This window comes from Pan paniscus, chromosome X, assembly GCF_029289425.2.
Source record: "Pan paniscus chromosome X, NHGRI_mPanPan1-v2.0_pri, whole genome shotgun sequence".
NCBI classification, from domain to species: Eukaryota; Metazoa; Chordata; class Mammalia; order Primates; family Hominidae; genus Pan; species Pan paniscus.
Window position 1 is genome coordinate 103,604,912 of NC_073272.2, and position 21,394 is coordinate 103,626,305.

Consider the following 21,394-nt stretch of genomic DNA (forward strand, 5'->3'; position numbering starts at 1 on the left):
AATTTGAAAAAGTCATACAACTCAACAGGAAAATATGACAAATGTCTAGAATAAATGCTTCACAAAAGAGGAAATCCTAATGTTCAATAGGCAAGTGAAAAGATGCTCAACATTATTAGTCATCAGGAAAATCAAAGAGATGCCATTTACACCAACTAGATAGGCAAAAATTAAGAAGTCTGATAATACCAAGTGTTGGCCAGCAGGTGGAGCAATGGGAATTGTTAAACCTGGCTAGTAAGAGCGTGAATTGGTACATGCCATGAGGAAGTTAGGCATCATCCAATTAAATTGAAGGTGCTCGTATTCCATAAACCAGTAATTCCATTCTTACATAAGTGCCCTAGAGATACCTGTGTTTATACACACTACCAAGAACATTGATAGTAGCACCGTTTTGTAACAGTCAAAAATTAGGTTTCATCTCACCCCAGTTAAAATGGCCATTATCAGAAAGACAAAACAAAACAGAATCTGGCAAGGATGTGGAGAAAGGGGAACTCTCATACACTGTTATTGGGAATGTAAGATGGTACAGCCATTATGGAAAACGGTATGGGTGTCCCTCAAAAAACTAAAAATAGCACTACCATTATGATTCAGCAATCTTGCTGCTGGGTATATATCCAAAAAAATTTTTTTAACAGTATATTGAAAAGATATCTGCACTCCTATGTTTATTGCGGCACTATTTACAAGATCCAAGTTATGGAATCAACCTAAGTGTCCATCAATAAATAAATGGATAAAGAAAATGTGATATATGTACACGATTTAATAGTATTCAGCTATAAAAAAATAATGCAATCCTGTCATTTGTGGCAACATAGATGAGCTTGGAGGATTTTTTGTGAAGTGAAATGTGAAGTGAAATAAGCCAGGCTCAGAAAGACAAATATCACATGTCCTCACTCATATGTGGGAGCTAAAAAAGTTGATCTCAAGGAGGTGGAGAGTAGAACTGTGGTTACCAGAGGCTGGGAAGGGTACTGCAGAGGAGTGAATGAAGAGAGATTGGTTAATGGGTGCAAAAATACAGTTAGAGAGAAGGAATAAGATCTCGTGTTCAATACCACAACAGAGTGACCACAGTATTCAATTTATTGTGTATTTCAAAATAGCTAGAAGAGAAGATTTGGAATGTTCCCAATGCAAAGAAATGATAAATGTTTGAGCTGATGGATATCCCAATTACCTTGATTTAATCATTACACATTGTACACATGTATCAAAATATCACATATACCCCATAAACATATACAATTATTATACATCAATAAAACTAATGAACTGTAAAAATAAAACCTGCAAACAATCAGAATGTTCCTCAAAGTTATCATGAATAAATCATGGTATATTTATACAATGGTAAACTGTACAACAATAAAAATGGATCAACTACAGCTATCTGCAATATCAATGAGTCTCACAAGCAATGTGGAGTGAAACAAGATAGTCACAATTCCAAGTCTAAAAAGCATTTAATGTTTGAACATCTGTAAAACAAAACTGTTTAGGGATGCTTATAAGGAAGAAAACTTATAAACAAAAGCAAAGAAATTATTATTACAAAAGTCAGCATGGGGGCTACACCTAAGATGGAGGGAGGGGTGTCATCAGTGGTGGAGGGAGAAGAGTAGGTTATTAAAGGGCTCTATTTCTTGCTCTGGCTGGTTATTACATGGGTGATGGCTTTGTAAATGTTCTTTAAACTGGCAGTTCTCTTCTGAATGTATCTGTTTTCTTAATGAAATAGAAAGTAGGGTCACTAGTTGGAAATGATGAGGGAGGGAGTATTAAAAGATCTGAGGAAAGGAAGATGATATGAAAGAACCAGAGACACTGGAGAGTGAACAGACTAGAGAAATACAGTATTTTTATCTTTTCTGAAAGCTTTTTATATTGTTTCTGATTTATTATGCTTTTTCTCTCATATGCAACGTTATTTTATTAACTTTAATATACTACACTATATATAGGTATCCCAGTAAAATTATAATGCCATTTAGTGTTTAAAAATAAATTGTAAACGCAAAATTAAGTCAGAATATACCACATAATGATTTGTCATAAAATGTTATTATTTCAACTTGAGCTTTATAAAAGCTGATGTAGTTTATATTTAGAGAAAAATATATATCACGCATATATTGTGTTGTATGATGGCTTTTTATTCTTTTTTTTGACTTTTTATACCAAGTAATTTTAGTGTTAAATTGTATATTTTATGTGTTTAAACAGATATAGATATTTATTACCTCCTTATTTTATTGGTCTCAACTCCTAAAACTCATTTTTAATATCAGAAAACATAGCTCCATTAACATCACTAAACTAAATATTAACATTGACATTTAAAATTACTTGAAAACGACTATGCCCTTAAATTTTGCTCACAACTTTTAAGTAGAAAAAGTTGACAGGTCTGTATAATTTTACAATATTGCCTAGGATTTCATATGAACCGATTTGAAAAACTCAATTATTTAAATTATAACATGCTTTAGTTGTAAATCCATGTTTATATTATAATTGCATAGCTTCAAGCTTCAACATACATAATGTATAAAGTTTTTATAAAGGCAAATATAGTAAATTTAAGCAATTATTAGCAATTTAGCTTTAAAATATACTCTGAGGGGAAAATACCCAAACTTTTTGCATTGCTCTTACACCACGGCAATCAGCACAGAATATTTCCATGTCCAGATGTGTGGAGTTTTCCCACACACTAAGTGAGCAATCAGTTCTGCAGCGAACACCAGCTGGGTGTACTCCAATTCCATTCTGACACAATCTACCTGGAGATAGCATCATATCCCACAAGCTGAGGACTAGGTTTCACAAGACTCTTCCCAGGCCCTTCAGACACCAGTTGCAAATCCAAGCCTCCAGAACTTCTGACAGATGGGCTTCAAGTTTGAGTTCACATGACCCCTTCTTTGGGTTTAATTTGCCAGAAAGGGTCACAGAACTTGGGGAAATACTTAACGTTTACCACTTTATTATAAAGGATATATCAAAGGATACAGATGAAGAGATGCATAGGGTGAGGTACTGCGGAAGGGGCTCAGAGCTTCCATGCCCTCCCTGGGTCACCACCCTCCAGGAACCTCCACATGTTCAGCTATCTGGAAGCTCTCCAAACCCAGTGCTTTGGGGTTTTTATGGAAGCTTCATTGCGTAGGCATGATTGATTAAATCATTGGCCACTGGTGATCAACTTAACCTTCCATCCCTCTCCCCTCCCTGGAGGTCGGGAATGAGGCTGTTAAGTCCCAACCCTCTAATGGTGCCTTGGTCTTCCTGGTGACCAGTTCCCATCCTGAAGCAACCAGGGGCTGCCAGCCATCAGTCAATTATTAGCATACAAAAAGATATCACTTTGGAAATTCTAAGGATTTTAGGAGTTGTATGCCAAGAAACAGGATCAAAGACCAAGTATATATTTCACAATATCACATATATTGTGTGAGTTTTCATTTTATTATATTCTGTAATAACTGTGCCATTGTCAGAGATAAAACACGGTCTCTTAAAAAATAATTTGGATCTACAAACATTGAATCTAGGAATATTGAAAACTGATGTATGCAACTCTCGGATAGTTCAGGGAAAAAATATCCTGTGTGTGTATAGACAGAGTGCACACTTAAATAATAAAGCAAATGGGGAGAAACATTAATAATAGGGGAATTAGGGTAAAGGGGACATGGGTGTTCTTTAAGCTTTATTTATGCTTGCAACATTTTTAAATGTTTGAAATTATTTTTAAATAAGAAGTTAAAATGAAGAAAGGGACATGGATGGACAGAGTGACATAAGTGGAAATCACCAGTGTACTTGGGAGATGAATGCATCTTTTTCCTTTCCTTATGCAGACTCTGTGTTCATACTTCCTTGAATCCACAAGTTGAGTACTGTCCCAACACATCCCGATCTGCAGATGTGGAAGCTCATCTTCAGCTCTCCTGGACCAGCCATTTTCTGCCAACCTTGGTGGCAAATGCTCTCTGACATCATACCTCCAACAACCATGTCTTTAATTTCTGTGGCATTCAGTGAGAAGTTCTCACTGCTAAATCTACAACCAAGTAAGACAAATAGAGGACAAATTTGGTTCAGTAAGGAGATGCAAGAGGAGGGCATTACTAAGATATCTGTAGGGGGAAACTATAACACATGTCATCTTGGAAATCCTGAAAATCCCAGAGTTGAAACAAATGGTACAGTTGTACAGTGTGATTCTGTTTGTGAAATTTCAGTTCCTGAACTGGTGCTAATAGCAAACATGCCATCAGTAATATAAACTCATCAAATGTGCCAGTTGAAAGTAATTTTTATTATTGTTATTATTATTATCAGTAGCAGCATCATTATCATTAGCACAAAACTAAATCAATTATTAAAAGAAAGCAAAAACACAGCCCAAAGGCATGTGTCTTGCTGACAGTGAGTCAATAACTTTATCGTCATGTACAAGGGACAGCACCCTGAGGATATACCATATCACAGCTTGATAATCAATTCAATAATTTGACCAACGTTATTGAGCACCTAGGCACAATGGAAGATTTTAAAATGCATACAAAAATCCCTGCTTTCAATGAGTTTTACAGTCTAGTAGGAGGTATTGAAGAATACAAGAACAAAGGGTCACATGAGATTAGTGACATAATGGAATCAGTACCCTGTATGAAGTGCTGTTAGAAAGGGGCATCACAGAGGCTGGGCGCGGTGGCTCACGCCTGTAATCCCAGCACTTTGGGAGACCGAGGTGGGTGGATCACCTGATGAGGTTGGGAGTTCGAGACCAGCCTGACCAACATGGAGAGACCCCCATCTCTACTAAAAATACAAAATTAGCCAGGCATGGTGGTGGGCGCCTGTAATTCCAGCTACTCGGGAGGCTGAGGCAGGAGAATCACTTGAATCCGGGAGGTGGAGGTTGCAGTGAGCTGAGATCACACCATTGGCACTCCAGCCTGGGCAACAAGAGCGAAACTCCGTCTCAAAAAAAAAAAAAAGAAAGGGGCATCACAGAGACTAATGTCACATTCAGTTGGGGAAAATCAAGAACTCCATAGAGAAGGTGACCTCTGAGCTGGGCTTCAAGGAACTGGAAGGATTTTGGTAGACTGGCACGTGAAGAAGGAGCACTGCAGGTGGAAAGAATAGTGTGGGCCAAAGTATGGCCATGGGAAAGTTCATGGAATGTCTGGGGAGAGAACAATAGTTCATTATGGCTAGTGTTTGGGGTTTATGTAAGTGGAGTGACAATATGTTGAAAGTTATATGATGACCATATTTTGAATGGCTCTGAATGACAGGCTAAGATTTCTGATCTTTATGTCATAGTAACTACATTAACCACATCAACAAAATATGCAATTTTCTGTGAAGAGATATGGTCACTTCACTTCCAGGTTTCTTAGGGAAACTCAAATGGTTTCTAGGCAATGTTATCACCTTGCTCTCAGAAATGTCCTAGCAGATAACACCAAGCAGACTATAGCAAATGTTTCTATTTTGCATGTAATTAAATCTTTTCTTTCAAAGTTTTTATTCTTTCCATCCATGGGCCACGCCTCTTCTCACTCCCATCTCCAGCCCCACTAGTTCTTGTGGCACCTGACGAGTTCATGCAAGCCTAATTTAGGATTTGCAGCCACAGCTGCTACCCTGAAAGTAGGACCCACAGCCTTGAGAAGTGAGAGGTGGTGGTAGAGGCAGTGAACAATATCATGAAAATGTAGCCATCTGAGAAGTTTTATGGAATTCCCATCCTAAGAGTCAAGCATAGTTCTTTGAAATTGGAGTTCCACTCAGTTTGGTCTGGAGGACACCTAGAGGGGTCCCAGAGCTCAAAGTGCCTAAGTAAGGTCATCTTTTTAAGTTTCTGTTTATTGCCAAGGAATTCCTTAAAGGAATGACACTTAATCTGGGTTACATGTTATTTAAAGGCCTCCTGGCTCTGAGGCTACTGAAGCTGTGGAGAGACTGGGGTGAACGTTTCTTTTTGACTAAGGAATACTTTTGGGCTTTGTCCTTGCTCAACAGGTTGGTAGTTGGGAACTTCTCCCATGCAATGAGTTTATAGATGCTAAAGGATGGCTGTATTAGGCAACCGAGCCAAAGAAGTAAGCTATATAGAACCAACCAGGGAAGATTTAGAATAACAAAGCTGCCATGCCACACTTTCTGCAGCTAGTCAGTCTTCAGCTCTTTCCTGGAGTGCGACTTCCTCTGCAGGAAGTCATGGATTGCCGTAGTGAGGCCCCATGTCACACTGGACCTTAGGATGACCAGGGAGCCTCCACGGTAGATCAGGAGCAGCTTTCGGCCCCGAGTGTTCCACACATCCTGGGCAGAGGCCCACAGGCTTGGCATGTTCTGCCATCCAATATGGGACTGCATATTAGCAACCAGCACAATCAGAGGATACAGAACTAGGCAGGTGATTGTTCCATTGACACTACCAGACACCAAGGCAGGAACCCAGTGGGGCAGGCCTTGCTCTGCCAGGCCATCCTGGATGGGGTCCTTGAAAGAAAAATATAGAGCACTCCCCAGGCTGTTCCTGGCCAGGACAGGCCAGAAACCACGATAGTAGCCCAGTGACAGCCGCCCCCAAAGCCCATAAGAATTGAATTCCTTGAGAATGCTGAAGGTGCTGGGGAAGCGAGCTTGCTTGCGACCATCCTGGAGCACATTTTGCACCCTTTCAAAGGGGCTGAGTGCCACGGCCTCCACCAGGCCAGACATGAGCCCGGCAGCCCAGCGGTGTCCCAGGGTGTGTGGCCCAACAGGAGAGAGAAAGCACAGCAGGCTATCATAAGTCCCAAACAGAAGAGTCCCTTGCAACGTCTTGGAGAGAAGAGGAGGGTAGATTCCCCGGTAGAAGTATTGAGGACCTTCATGCCAAAGCTGTCTCACAGCCTCTGACACTGCCATGGCATGGATCTGTTGCCGAAACACAACCTTATAGATAGGAAAGGTCAGAAAAGTAGACATAAAGTTGGAAACGGCCCCAAGGGCGTAGGCCTGGGAATGCCAGCTTTCCTTTCCTGGAGCCTCTGCTCGCGTCCTGTGCTGAAGCTCCTTCCCGGGAGAGTGGTTCTGCTCCCCCATGCTGAAGACAACTGGGTGCAGATGGAAGAAACTGGCAAGGGTGGAAAAAAAGAGATTAGACTGACCAATTAATTCTGTTGGCAAGCATTTTCATTGCTTAATTAGAAATGAACCCTAAGAAACTCAGGTCGACGGAAACAAGCAACTCTTTGAGCCAGTTTCTGATATATAAGCACACCCTTAAGAAATTAAGAATTAATTAACTTTAAATTAAAAGAAAGGCAATCAGTTTTTCTGGACAGAGCCACCACTACAGTATTTTGCTGACACAGTAAATATTCCAATATTCAAAGGATTACGACTGAAAAACATGAAATAGAGGAGGGGAAGACTCCAAAACTTAATGCATCAACTTTCACGACATGAAACTGTGCATTTTATAAACTACTTGAATAATACATTGCTATTCTGTTTTAAAAAATCTGGCACTATCTTGTAGAGGCAGAAAGGCATTTAACAGTTGAAGTGCAATGCTTTCTCTAAAAGTTGGTATTAAATTTGGGGAGGGGGAATCTCCCCTCGCCTTTCTCTCCATAGATTCCTGCCCAAGTTGTAGCTGTTTCATGGCAACGCCCAGCCCCCCTCCAGCAAGTGAGGAAAGGAAAGAGCAGCTGCTTCTGGAAGTTCAGTGCCTAAAGGCTCAGCACCTGGCAACTTCTAAGCCTAACCTTGAAGACCTGTAGCTATATAATAGAGCAGGGTTTCTTAACCTCAGTGCTATTGACATTTTGGGCAGGATAATTTTTTATTCTTGGCGCTTGTCCTCTGCACTCGAGAATGTTCAGAGGCTCCCTGGCTTCGGCTCACTGCGTGCCAGTAGCACCAGTAGTGACTTACACAGTGTGATGACCAAAAATATCTTGAGACCTTGCCAAATGTCCCCTGGGAGGCAAAACTGCTCCTGGCTTAGAACCACTGTACTAGATAGAATAGGCAGTGCAAGGACCCCAAACTATTGCTCCTTACCCCAGAAAGGCCAGGAAGCAGATGGCTAGTATGAGAAGCAACTTGGAAGCCAGGACATATGAAGGAATTTTGGGATCTAAAGAAAAAAAATGAATGCTCAGTGCAGATCTGAGGGAGTTTGCCAGAGAGGAAAGAGGGGGTCCCTGGCTGACGAGACAGGGTGTGCAGAAGCCAGAGCTGCCAACTCAGGGAAAGGAACAGAGATGTGTGGGTGTAGGGCAGGAGGACAGGGGAGAGGCGGAGGGGCATGATGGCCAGGACGGAGGGCTTCCATCTACAGTGACAGGGACACAAAGCTTGGCAGGAACTGCAGACCCACAAGTTTCACACAGAACCCTGGGCTATGTGATGGGGGCATGAAGGTTGGGACTCTAATTAAGCTAGCAGGCCAATGGGGAACCAGAGAGTCCAAGCTGAGGTCCCCAGGGAGGAGTAGAAGCCACACACTGCAAGAAGCCCAATGCAGCCTTCCCGAGGCTGCCAGGCCAAGAATCTGCCTTGGTGTACTACTCCTTCCAAAATCACTCCCATCAGCTCTGCTCTTCCCTAGCCCCTTCTCCCTGCTCCATCCATCTCCCCACAATCCCATTCCTATCCCCACTGCTGCATCCATATCCCCACAATCTCATTCCTATCCCCACTGCTCCATCCGTATCCCCACAATCTCATTGCTCCATCAATCTCCCCACAATCCCATTCCTATCCCCACTGCTCCATCCATATCCCCACAGTCTCATTCTATACCCCCTGCTCCATCCATATCCCCACAATCTCATTCCTATCTCCCTGCCCCATCCATATCCCCACGATCTCATTCTATCCCCCCTGCTCCATCCATATCCCACAGTCTCATTCATACCACCCTGCTCCATCCACATCCCCACAATCTCATTCATAACCCCACCCTGTTCCATCTATATCCCCACATTCTCATTTCTATCCCCTTTGCTCCATCCATTTTCTCACAATCTCACTTTACCACCATGCCCCTCCCCTGGAGCCACACTCACCTCTTGGTGGAGGCAGATGGAGGCTCAGCCTCCTGTACTCTGCCCATAACCACCTCCCCCTACCCCCACATTCCATGATGGCCTTAAGCCTCAGCCTCCTTTACCCTCATAGCCAGTACACTGGGAGGACCCCTCTGCCTCTGACCCTTTAGCTGAGAACTGAGCAGGAGTAAAAACTCAAGAGGCCCACTCTTTGCATCCCTTTGGGCCACCTCTGGCCCCTGGAAGCCCCACTTCCATTTCTCCAGAGCCAAAGGGGACTCCTCCCGGATACCCAGGCTGCTAAATCTACAGGAGCCCCCAACAGTCCTCAGCTCTCCTATCAAAGATCTTCTTTCCAAAGTCTTACCTTCACCTAAATAAGGACAGGTGGTGAAGTAAATATTTATCCTTTCTTCTACCTCAGAGTGCAATAATGTTCCATTTCCTCCCTACCATTTATAAACATGTTCACTGACACCATGAGGCAGGATGATTTAGCAGAAAGAAAACTGGGCTAGGATTTGGCAGTGCAAGGACTCCCAACTATCGCACCTACCCCAGAAAGGACAGGAAGCAGGTGGGGTAGTATGAGATACCAGCATTCTAAGTGAGTTTTATTATCAACTTGATGTGTGACCTTTAGAAATTCAGTGACATCTTGGAGCCTTACCCACCTGAGCTGTAAATGGAGCAGAAAGGGCAAAATAATTTTTAGTCATCTCCATACTGTATCTGTCAGAGGGGGGTGATATTGGGGCATTCAGGTCAATAGTTGATAGAGGAATTGTACTTTTCAATCCCCAACTCCTTCTGCCATTTTTGTAAATCATTTTGGGGGAATAAAGGTGAACAATAATTGAGAAACATCTAACCTTAATATGTAATCCATTTTATAAATCCAATCCTTTCCATTTTATGGGAGGGGAGTTCGTGTTTCTCCCATGTATTTTCTGTTAAGATGCCAGGCTTTGGAAAGGGCAGACAGACCCGAGACTGAATTCTGCCTCTGCCACTTAGTTGTGTGACCTTGGACAAGACATTTCATTCAGTCTCAGGTTCTTCAGCTACAAAACAGGGGTATTAAGATCCACCTCAAAACGTTGTGGCAGAGATTAATAACATAAAATGAGACAAAGTGGTTGAGAATCCATAACATGGTGGCCTTGATAAGAAGGATCAAAAAAAGATGCTTCTGGACTTCACTATCTGTCTCCACAGAACGCATGCTCCTTCTGGATGCTCTCGGGACAGCCATAACCAGATACAGGGGCATTTGGGAACAAATCTTCTGTTCCCAAGGGAGGCAGGGAAGCCCTTACTTCCACAAATAGGAAGGTGCAACATAAGCAATCTAGGAGAGCCTGGCCCCTTCACATGAATTCAAAGTATAGACCACAGAATGGACCTAGAGTTGGCCTTAAGCAGATATCACCTGTACCCTATGACCTGCCTCCTATGTTTACAGCCTAGTAAAATGAGCCCAGAGGATTCCAGACTCTCCCAGCCAGTCTAGTCCACATGGGTAGCCTGTGTGACTGCCCCAGGATCCAGCCACAAATGAATGCATTTGTCTGTTCATTCAGGGCATCTCTCAGCCAGTCCTTTGGTCTGCTCACAAACATGTATTGATCATCCACTAAATCATTGTGGGTAAACCACCATAGAGCTAGAGTGAATAGAACTTGGTGCCTGCCCTCAAGTGCTTAGAAATCTAGTCAACTAGCTTGGGAGACAGGTCAACAGTGTGCTAAACTCTACAGAAAGACAAAATAAAGGGTACAGTAATGAAGGTGGAAGCAAAAAGACAAGAGCAATTTATTCCACCTGAGAAGGGGCATATGACTCAATCCTTAATTGAGTAGAGTAGAATAGGCTGTTGTTAGTTAGGGGAGTGAGGGCAAGCATTCTAGGCTGAGGAAGTGGCCTAAGGCACATAGGCTTAAGAGTATGAGTTGTGCATGGGGCTGGCCTACCCCACGTGGTGAGAAGGAAATAGAGCTGTGGTTGACAGAGAGAAGCCCATTTAAGATGAGGACCACATTTGTCTTCTCCGCTGCATTGTGTTGTAGGGCACAGAGATGGGCTCTGGATACAGGCAGCCCTGGGTTTGAATTTCACTCTGTCACTTCCTAGCTTTATAACCTTGGCCAAGTTTCATCATCTCGCTGATCCTCAGTATCCTTATATGTAAAATGATTGTCATGAAGGATGCATGAGACAAAGTACGGAAAGTGCTTAGCACAGCACCTGGTATATAAGTTGCTTCATAAGTTATATTAGTCGTTTCATTTTTTAAAAATGAGATAATAGGAATAAAGGCAAGATAACAATTAAATTGTTCTAAAGGCTGCAATTGGTCTAATGAACTGGGTTATCTACAGAATGCATTTTGGACTGCTTGTTTGGAAGGCAGCAAAGAAGAGTTTTCATGGGCTTTGGAGTTCGACATCCCTGGCCTGCAGTCTCAGTGCCTCCACTTACAAGTTGTGAAGCCTGACACAAGTTACTTAATGTCCCTGAAATTCAGTTTCCCTTTCTGCAAAACGGGATACAATAGCTGTCTCAACAGGGTTGCTAAGAAGCTTAAAAGAGATAACAGACAGAAAGTTCCTGGCACAAAGGAGGAAGGCAGCCAAAGGCAGCTATTATTGTTTCAACTGAAAGCCTTATCTCCAAACCTTCAAGATTTTAAGGTTTATTTGTTGAAATTAGAAAATGTGGTCTCATTAGAGCCATCAGTTGGAACACACTCATACATGTGACGCCAGAGATAGGATGTCCTGTATCCAATTGAAGCCAGGTTGCAAATACTACCCCCATCCCTGCATGAAGAGTCCCTCGCTTTGTTCTAGTAGCCCAACCCTGGCACCTTTACACAATCCATTTCCTGTCATTATTTTTGTCAGAGCACTGAGATCTATTCTTGGTCCTATGTGATTCCATCCCTACCAAGTCCAGCTGCAAATACCTAATTTGGTGATGAAGCCAATTTAAACACTAAACAAGACTCTTCTGGGAGGTAAGGGTCAGATGTCACGGGATGGGGGAGCAGAAGCAAAAGTCTGAAGGAAACCTAAGAGCAACTGCCAGCATCACCCCTAAGTGTGTGAGGTGAGCAACTTGCCTTCTCCATACATCCACACTTTCCAGCCTCCACCACCACTACCCCACTGTTCCATCCACAGACCATGATCCTGAGATGGAAGGTGCTTATCTCCAAATTTTTATTGTTTACTCCAAGGAACTCTAGATCTTGGGGTTGTAAATAAGAGGGCGGAAAGGAGCAAGTGAAGTACCTTGGCAGACTGAAGATGAAGCCAACAGCAGCGGAAGGGCATCAGACTATTTACTTGCTTCTAAACATCAGGAGTCAAGAACAAGCCCCACAGAAGCCTCCTAGCCACACTATACATAAAGGAAGTAATACCTGCTCTCTAAGTCAGGGAAAAATGGAGCAGGTTTTCCAGCCACTGCCTTCATGGCCATTCACTTTGGACAGCCCTGAATGCCGTTTCCATGGAGTTGCTCCTTCTCTGGGGCCAGTGATGCCAAATCCAGCAAAGGAGAAGTACCCTGAAGAGCTCACAGAAGGGCAACCTAGCAACCTGTCCTTGAGCCAGGAAATGAAAGAGCTATATCAGCAACAGAGAGCTGTGGTTTGGGGGTTAGGTTAAATGGGGTTTTATTTCTCACACTTCTTCATCAAGCATGGCTTGAAGAAGGAAGACATTATGACAGACCCATTTGAAAATCTGCAAAGCTGTGGGCTCAGAAGAATGTACGGAGTCCAGATTCTTTGCATACAATTCCAGGAAGGACCTCGGGTAGGAACCTGTGCTCTGGAGTTACATTTCATGACAGATATGCCATGGACAGATACACTGATGGCAGGCCCATTTACTTATAACCTTCAGCATCACGTGGTGGTGTTTAGAAAAGTGGTTCATGAATCTCTCTACACCTCAGAATCAACTACAGGGCTGGTTAAAACTACAAATCACACTCTTCACCCCTAGTCCTACTACATCAAAATCCCCCAGGGGTAAGGCCCAATAATCTACATTTATAACAAGCTCTCCAAAATGATTCTGAGGCAGCTCACCTTGTACTCACACTTTGGTTAATAGCATGAGTTCTGGATTCAGAGACTCAGTTCAAATTTTGGCTTCACCTTGTATTTTCAGACAAATCATTTTACCTCTCTGAGCCTGGCCTCTTTGGGGTCACAAAGGGCTGTAGAAATAATGTTGCTTTTATAAAACAGGCAGCTTGTTGTGTAAAAAGAAAAAAAAAGAAGAAAAGAAAAAAAGATTAATAAAAAAATGAAAGAAAGAAAAGTGTCAAGAAGAGTTTCCTCTTCTGTACAATGGGCACCATAAAGGTTGCCCTCATCTTCCCTCAGCCCTCTCCCCACTACCTCCTCACCCCCTCCCTCAGCACTATTATCACATTGAGACTGCTGTTGAGATGGTTTGAGACTACCTGTGCAAAAATACTCTCCAGGCAGCGCTGCAGGGCAACGAATTAGCATCTAGAGAGCAACAGACGGTGCTAGGTTGGATGCTGTAACTTACTTGCTGCAGGATACAGGCCAAAACTAGTAACCTGTCTCTCTCTGGCTCAGTTTCTTCATCTGTGAAATGGAGATAATGGTTCTTGCTCACCAATTCTATGCAATCCCAAGTTGGTCCTCCCATCTGGCTTTGGTTTTTCTCCACTATCCCTTAATCTGACAGAATAGAGGAGTGCTGGCAAGGGGCAGCCTTTGAAGTCAGACATGGTGACTTGGGTGTGAGCTCTTAACTCTGCACTTCCTAACTGTACTGCCTGGGTGCTTCAGTCCTTTCCTGTTAAATGGGCACACTACTACCTCCTTCACACGGCTGCTGAGAGGAGGAAAGGAGATGTCCATGCAGGCGCCTCTGCACACAGAAAGCACTCAGTAAACGCTGTTTCCCCGCTTCCCCCTATACAAAGGGGAGGAACTCTCATTGTTCACTTGGTTTCTGTCCCACCTCGTGTTTAAGGTATCCGGTCTAAAAGCCCAGAGGAGAGCCGAGGTGTAAGGGGATAGGGAGAAGGGAAGAGATGGGGTAGCAGCAAACTCACGGATGAAAGGGAAATGGGCCCAGTCCGTGCGTCCGAGCTGCACTTGACGCCGTGCCGCCTCCCGCGCCTGTCTGCCGCAGCCCCCGCCCGCCGGCCCGCCGGCCAACCGGCCCGCTCCCCCTTCTTGCTAGCAGTAGCTTCGGGGCCGGAGGCTGTGCGGCGAGGCCGCCCCCTCGCCCCGCTGATTGGCCGCGTCGCCCGGCCCGTCACGCTCTTTTGTCTCAGTCGCCAGAGACTGAAAGCAACCGCGGCTGCCCGGAGGGCCGAACTGGAGGGTGGGCGCAGCCTTGGCTGCCTTGGGAACCGTGCTGCCTCGACTCGGCTACCCCTCGCTGGGCGGTCGTGCGCACTCGCTAGGTCGGGCAGCCCCGGGTCGCTTAGCGGCCGAGGAGGCGCCAGAGATCCCGTTCCCCTGCAGAGCTACGGGGACCGGAAGGCGAAACAGAGCTGTGGACGCGGGAGCACATGCTGCCCACCAGTGGAGCACAGGTAAAGAAAGAACGCGCGATTGCCCGGCGCGGAGAGGGGTGGGGGAAGCCCCGCCAGGACTGGGCGGCGCCCGGCTTGGAGAATCAGTAACTGCGAGGCAGGGGATGGAGCACTCCCTTGGCCTGGTTGCGCTGAGGAAGGAGTTGTGGTTCATCTGGATGCTGCCGACTGGATAGGATTTAGGATTTGCCTGGATTAAGGTGGGTGGGGGTGTTGTCGTAGGTCGGGGGTGTTGTTGGGTGTCGGGGGCGGGGTGTGTTCGGGGAGGTGGCAAGGGGCGGGAGGAGACGATCGCAAGCTGTCTTGAACCCCTTTTGCATCTCCTCATCTCTTCCTGGGAAGGAATATGAGGGTGGGAGGTTATCCAACTTCTAGTCTCTTTCTCCCTGGCAGGTCATCAAAGCCGAATCCGAACTTGAATTCTGTGCGGCGGATTGCAGAGCTGGTAGGGCGAGGGTCTCCCGGAGGAAATGTAAGGGGGATGAGCGGGAGTGCAGGAGGCACTTTGGCTTGCGTTCAGAAGATGGGAGAGGGAATTTTCCGCCTGGCGACAGTGGAGGCGGTGGAGGGGAGGTATCAGGTTTTCAGATGAAGCTGCTTCCAACCCTTCCTTTCCCTCCTTCGCGGCACAGTCTTGAGGCCCTGAGGACTGGGATCTGCGACACCCAGTGGACAAAAGTCGGCCGTACCCCAGAGGCTAATTTTCTCACGGCAGGCACCTGTTGCAGAGGCTGCAAGTAAAATAAAGGCGAACGCTAGTTTCCGAGCTCATGTAAGAATCTGAGAAATAACGGGGGAAACGTTGACAAGGGGGTGTGATTGAGACCTGAGGCCGTGAGGTTAATGGTTTCTTATTACCATAAATCTGTGACACACAACCATTGAGTTCCGTTTTGAGGGCCCAGTATCAGCTCCCAACACTATGTCATCTAGAATTAGAAGCAACAGTTGTCGCCCCTCCTGGAGTACAGGCAGGAGGGGATGGATGTGGCTCTGAAAAACTACCTACTAGCCCAGGGACACCTGCTAGCTCTGGAATGTTGTAATTGCCAGTCTCCTGCAGGGTATTGTTAAGGCACTGGGCAGATATAAAATGCACTGCAAGGCTATTCAGGAAGATAGAGAATGCTACTGCAGACTGCTTCCCCACAGCCCACTATCTTATTAACCTTTTTTACTTTCCTTAGAATCCCTACTGAAATATAAGGCAGGCACAGCCCAGGAACGTTGCTTTGGAGAATCCTGCAGATAAGGCTTTTCCAAAAAGCGCGAGCATCTTGTTGTATTCAGATACCCTATCGTCGTCAGTTATGGCTAGCATCACTGCGTGTGTGGGTAACAGCAGGCAGCAGAATGCACCTTTGCCGCCTTGGGCCCATTCCATGTTGAGGTCTCTGGGGAGGAGTCTCTGTCCTTTAGTGGTCAAAATGGCAGAGAGAAACATGAAGTTGTTCTCAGGAAGAGTGGTGCCAGCCCAGGGGAAAGAAACCTTTGAAAACTGGCTGATCCAAGTCAATGGGGTCCTGCCAGATTGGAGTATGTCTGAGGAGGAAAAATTCAAGCGCTTGATGAAAACACTTAGGGGCCCTGCCCGGGAGGTCATGCGTTTGCTTCAGGCGGCCAACCCCAACCTAAGTGTAGCAGATTTCTTGCGGGCAATGAAATTGGTGTTTGGGGAGTCTGAAAGCAGTGTGACTGCCCATGGTAAATTTTTTTTAACACCCTGCAGGCACAAGGGGAGAAAGCCTCCCTTTATGTGATCCGTTTAGAGGTGCAGCTCCAGAATGCTATTCAGGCAGGCATCCTAGCTGAGAAAGATGCAAACCAGACTCGCTTGCAACAGCTTCTTTTAGGCGCTGAGCTGAATAGGGACCTGCGCTTCAGGCTTAAGCATCTTCTCAGGATGTATGCAAATAAGCAGGAGCGGCTTCCCAATTTCCTGGAGTTAATCAAGATGATAAGGGAGGAAGAGGATTGGGATGATGCTTTTATTAAACGGAAGCTGCCGAAAAGGTCTGAGCCAATAATGGAGAGGGCAGCCAGCCCTGTGGCATTTCAGGGCGCCCAGCCAATAGCAATCAGCAGTGCTGACTGTTAACTGCAACGTGATAGAAATAGATGATACCCTTGATGACTCTGATGAGGATGTGATCCTGGTGGTGTCTCTGTACCCTTCACTGACACCTACAGGTGCCCCTCCCTTCAGAGGAAGAGCCAGACCTCTGGATCAAGTGCTGTTTATTGATTCCCCCAACAATTCTGGGGCTCAGTCTCTTTCTACCAGTGGTGGTTCTGGGTATAAGAATGATGGTCCTGGGAATATTCGTAGAGCCAGGAAGCGAAAATACACAACCCACTGTTCATATTGTGGGGAGGAGGGCCACTCAAAAGAAACCTGTGACAATGAGAGCAACAAGGCCCAGCTTTTTGAGAATCTGATCATCACCCTGCAGGAGCTGACACATACAGAGGAGAGGTCAAAAGAGGTCCCTGGAGAACACAGTGATGCTTCTGAGCCACAGTAAGGATCTAGTCCAGCCCTAAATGAGTCCTTGACTGTATTCAGAGTCTGGTAATGGGAATAACAGGAGAGGGGGGTGGGTTTCTAACTGCATGAATTAATCCACAAAGCAGTTTTCCTTTGGGAAGGAGAAGAGGTCTTGCATACCAGCACAGTGGATGGGGAGTGGTGTGACCTCTGTCCCTGCTCTCTTCTCTGCTGGCTTAAGGGTCTATTCTCCATGTGTCTATTTCTTTGATGACTTTATACTTTTTATGAAAGGAGCATCTTTTCATTAAACCTTCAAAAATAAAGGAAGATACAAAAACTAAAGTACAAATTACCTGAAACTCAGCACCCTTTTGTAACCATTGTCAGCCCTTTGGTGAATGTCCTTCCAGATATCTCCCTGTACCTGTGTACCCAGATAGATATATGTATAGATAAGAGTGACCAAATATAAGTGCTGTTCTATACTGTGTATTTTTCACCAAATAATGTATCTCGTGGACTTCTATGTCGATGAATATATATAAATATCTAACTTCATGTCTCTGTGTGATGTTACTTTTAGAAAGATAAAGAAAAATGAAACTAAATATAGAAGCTATAAGGGGGGGTCATACCATGAGGAGGGGTTTTTATCGACCTCATTTATAGGAAAGGAGAAAGGAAGCTGAAATGGACTGAATATCTCCCATACAACCCCTTAACACAACTGACCTGTCTCCTAGGTCATAGAGCCAACCCCTGCACCCATGAGTTAATAATGTTCCAATGTTTTCTTCTTGAACATATCATGAGACATCAGATGGGGAACGGGGGGGGGGGGACAAAAATTGAAAATGGGTATTCCAGAGGCTCCATTCCTGTTTGTATTGGGAAGGGACAACTACTCCTGCCCCATCTCTTGACCTCAGATTAGAGGGTGATAAAATATGACATGTGACCTCTATCCCTGAGGGTCCCAAGTTTCTGGTAGGTACAGTAGTCCCTATCTTCACGAAGAGGTCAAAACTGGCAAGGAGCAGGGGGAATGATTTCATTTAAGGCAAGGAGTGGAGTGAAATGAATGCAGACCTGAGGACCTGAGGGAGTTTGCCTGGGAGGAAAGAGGGGGTCCCTGGGCTGACAAGACAGGGTGTGCAGCAGCCAGAGCTGGCACCTCAGGGAAAGGAGCACAGAGCTATGTAGGTGGAGGACAGGAGGACAGGGGAGAGGGGGAGGGGTATGATGGCCAAGCTGGTGGGCTCCCATCTACAGTGACAGGGACAGGAGGCCTGGCAGAAACTGCAGACCCACAGGTTTCACACAGAACCCTGGGCTATGTTGTAGGGGGAGTGGAGGTTGGGACTCTAATTAGGCTAGCAGGCTGATGGGGACAAAAGGGTCTAGGCTGAGGCCCCCAGGGAGGAGTAGAAGCCACACACTGCAAGGAGCCCAATGCAGCCTTCCCGGGGCTGCCAGGCCCAGAATCCACCTTGGAGTGCTCTCCTTCCAGAATCACCTCCAACTCTGCTCTTCCCTGGGCCCTTTCCCTTGCTTCACCCACATCCCCATAATCCCATTCCTATCCCCACTGCTCCATCCATATCCCCACAATCTCATTCCTATCACCCCTGCTCCATCCATATACCTACAATTACATTCCTATCCCCTCTGCTCAATCTATATCCTCACAGTCTCATTCATACCCCCCTGCTCCATCCATATCCCCACAATCCCATTCAGTTCCCCCCTGCTCCATGCGCATCCCCACAATCTCATTCAGATCCTTCCTGCTCCATCTGTATCCTCAGTCTCATTCCTATCCGCCCTGCTCCATCCATATCCCCACAATCTCATTCAGATCCCCACTGCCCCATCCATATCCCCACAATCTCATTCATATCCCCCCTGCTCCATCCATATCCCCACAATCTCATTCAGATCCCCCCTGCTTCATCCATATCCCCGCAATCTCATTCCTATCCCCCTTGCTCCATCCATTTTATCACAATCTCACTTTACCACCACTCCCCTTCCCTGGAGCCACACTCACCTCTTGGTGGAGGGAGATGGAGGCTCAGCGTCATGTGCTCTGCCCATCACCACCTCCCCCTCCTCCGCATTCCATGATGGCCTTAAGCCTCAGCCTCCTTAATGCTCATGGCCAGTAGACTGGGAGGGCCCCTCTGCCTCTGACCTTTTAGCTGAGAACTGAGCAGGAGTAAAGGTCCAAGAGACCCACTTTTTGCATCCCTCTGGGGCACCTCTGGCTCCTGGCAGCCACCTCCATCTCACCACAGGCAAAGAGGACCCCACCACCCATGCAGGAGGCAGCTTCATCAAGCCCCCAAAGCCACAGGGTCCCCCAACACTACCTGGCTCTTACAGCCCCCTATTCCTCCCTACCTCTCCCAAAGTCTATCCTTGGAGGGGATTTGCCCACTCATCTCTCCAAGATTAGAATATAGTTCCACTTGCTGCTCACCTTTTCTCAAATTCACTCTATAAATGCTATTGAATGATTTACCTAGATATGCTGTCATAATTTCTTTCTGAAACCAGGTAGAGTGAAAAGAGGAATAAATGCTACACCTACCCCCATCCTCCTTTTCACTGGAGTTAGCTTGGAGGTTCAAGATCATTACTTTGAAATCCTGCTGTGTAATTCATCCCCTTTCCTTCCCCCCCCCATCCTGTCCTCTGTTGTGTAAACCTGAAACTGTCTAAATTTTTACTTCACCAAAATGATGCAAAAGTGAGACTTTTTATTTCATTTTGTGTCACACTGGCTTTCCTTTATTCAAGAAGTATGTATTTTCCCTAATTGGAAGACATAGAAGACTTGGAGTGATTACAGGGTTAAGTGAAAGAAGGCTTTTAAAAAATTTTGTGTTTGATACCCTTCATTTATAATTATTGTTTTTTCCTTTCTTTTCTCCCTTCATTCTCATTAGTCGCCAAGAGATGAAAATTGCTCTTTTGTCTTGTCAGGAGAAACCAGCCTTTGAATGACCTCCTTTTGCAATATCTCCCTCCTTCTTGATACTATTTTCCCTTGTTTCCATGACATCCGTCTCATGGTTTCCCTCTCCCAGATCTTTTTGATGCCTACTTCTCAGTGTCTTTTGCCGAATATTCTTTCCCTTCCTGATCCTTCCACAATAGCAATAAAAATTAAAATCACTGCAAGTGCGATTTATTCCAAGCTTATTACATGCCAGGCACCCAGTGCCAAGCCTTTAAAATGCATTATTAGCTTTTCATAGCAACTCCCTTAAGATAAGCATGACTTTCTATTTCTAACTTGCTATTAATTTAATTACTATTAATTGACACATATTTCAGATGATGAAACAGGCTGGGAAGTTAGGAAACGTACTTAGGGTCATGTAATTATTTAGTGGTACAGTCAAGGATAAGACACTGGACTGACTGATCCCAAAGTCTGTGTTCCTTACTTGAGTTAGCCATCATGTGCACAGCACCCCATGAGGTAGGTGTTACTATTATATAAAGATGATACATGAGGAAAGCAAGGTCAACAGACATAATTAGCCAAATATCATAGCAGCAAGTGGCTTGTGCGCCATACACAAGGATGCAGCCTTTAAGGAATACTTGTGTGACACAGGCCACCTTTCTTTCACATCCTCTTGTTGCAGCTATCCTTCCTGCTGCCTGGCAACCATCCCCTCCCCCTTCAGAGTTGCATTATCACATTCAGTTCAGGTATCAAGTTTCCAGTCTATGCTTTTGGTGCAAATGGTTTTGAATTTGATGTATGCAAGAGGAGACAGCTGCAACAATGAGTGGAGGAGAGATAAATTGTTCAATTCATGGTGCTGGGGGGAACTTCATTACCTGATTGGAAAAAAGGTCAATTTCCTTTCTCCCATGACACTAAATATGAATCCCAGATACATTTGAGCAGTAAATGTAGATTTTATGCAATTATGTATTAATTCTTCTTTAATCGTATATTTTGTTGTTATAAAATGAATAAAAAGAATCAAATGTTCAAAAGCAACCCCTTTTAAAGCTGCAACACAATACATGTTAAACCTCTGGGTTGGAGAGAACTTTCTATGGTTAAGAGTAATGAAAGAAAGTATAAAGGAGAAGACTGATAACTCAGAAGACAGCATTAACAGAAATAAAATACCAACAGTAAGCTGAGAAACATTGGCAACAAATATCATGGAAATGGGGCAGGGTTGGC

At 44.9% G+C, this 21,394-nt stretch overlaps 2 protein-coding genes across 4 annotated transcripts; one reads left to right on the top strand and one right to left on the bottom strand.

Annotated features, from left to right (window-relative positions):
- Positions 1–942: 942 nt before the first annotated feature.
- On the bottom strand, positions 943–14,293 carry SLC25A53 (solute carrier family 25 member 53). 3 transcript variants are annotated; one of them, XM_014343523.3, is made up of 3 exons: positions 14,199–14,275; positions 13,192–13,357; positions 4,322–7,162 (listed from the first exon to the last, which is right to left on the bottom strand). In XM_014343523.3, the coding sequence occupies exon 3, from the start codon at positions 7,129–7,131 to the stop codon at positions 6,208–6,210; it is 924 nt and encodes a 307-aa protein (XP_014199009.1). In that variant the 5' UTR covers positions 7,132–7,162; positions 13,192–13,357; positions 14,199–14,275; the 3' UTR covers positions 4,322–6,207. The 3 variants fall into 3 exon arrangements, 2 of the variants coding, with proteins under 2 accessions (XP_014199009.1, XP_008971316.1); XR_008622768.1 differs by lacking the exons at positions 4,322–7,162; positions 14,199–14,275 and adding an exon at positions 943–4,084 and having other exon boundaries at positions 13,192–14,192; XM_008973068.4 differs by lacking the exon at positions 13,192–13,357 and having other exon boundaries at positions 14,199–14,293.
- Positions 14,294–14,348: 55 nt separating this feature from the next.
- ZCCHC18 (zinc finger CCHC-type containing 18) lies at positions 14,349–17,736 on the top strand. Its single transcript, XM_063601549.1, is given in 5 exon segments — positions 14,349–14,887; positions 15,081–15,159; positions 15,320–16,396; positions 16,399–16,779; positions 16,781–17,736. Coding segments are annotated over 3 exon segments (1,212 nt in total). The 5' UTR covers positions 14,349–14,887; positions 15,081–15,159; positions 15,320–15,997; the 3' UTR covers positions 17,213–17,736.
- The last annotated feature ends 3,658 nt before the right edge of the window (positions 17,737–21,394 follow it).

What these genes read in the sequence shown, in the direction of transcription:
- SLC25A53 (XM_008973068.4), bottom strand. Translation starts at nt 7,131, where the DNA reads ATGGGGGAGCAGAACCACTCTCCCGGGAAGGAGCTTCAGCACAGGACG.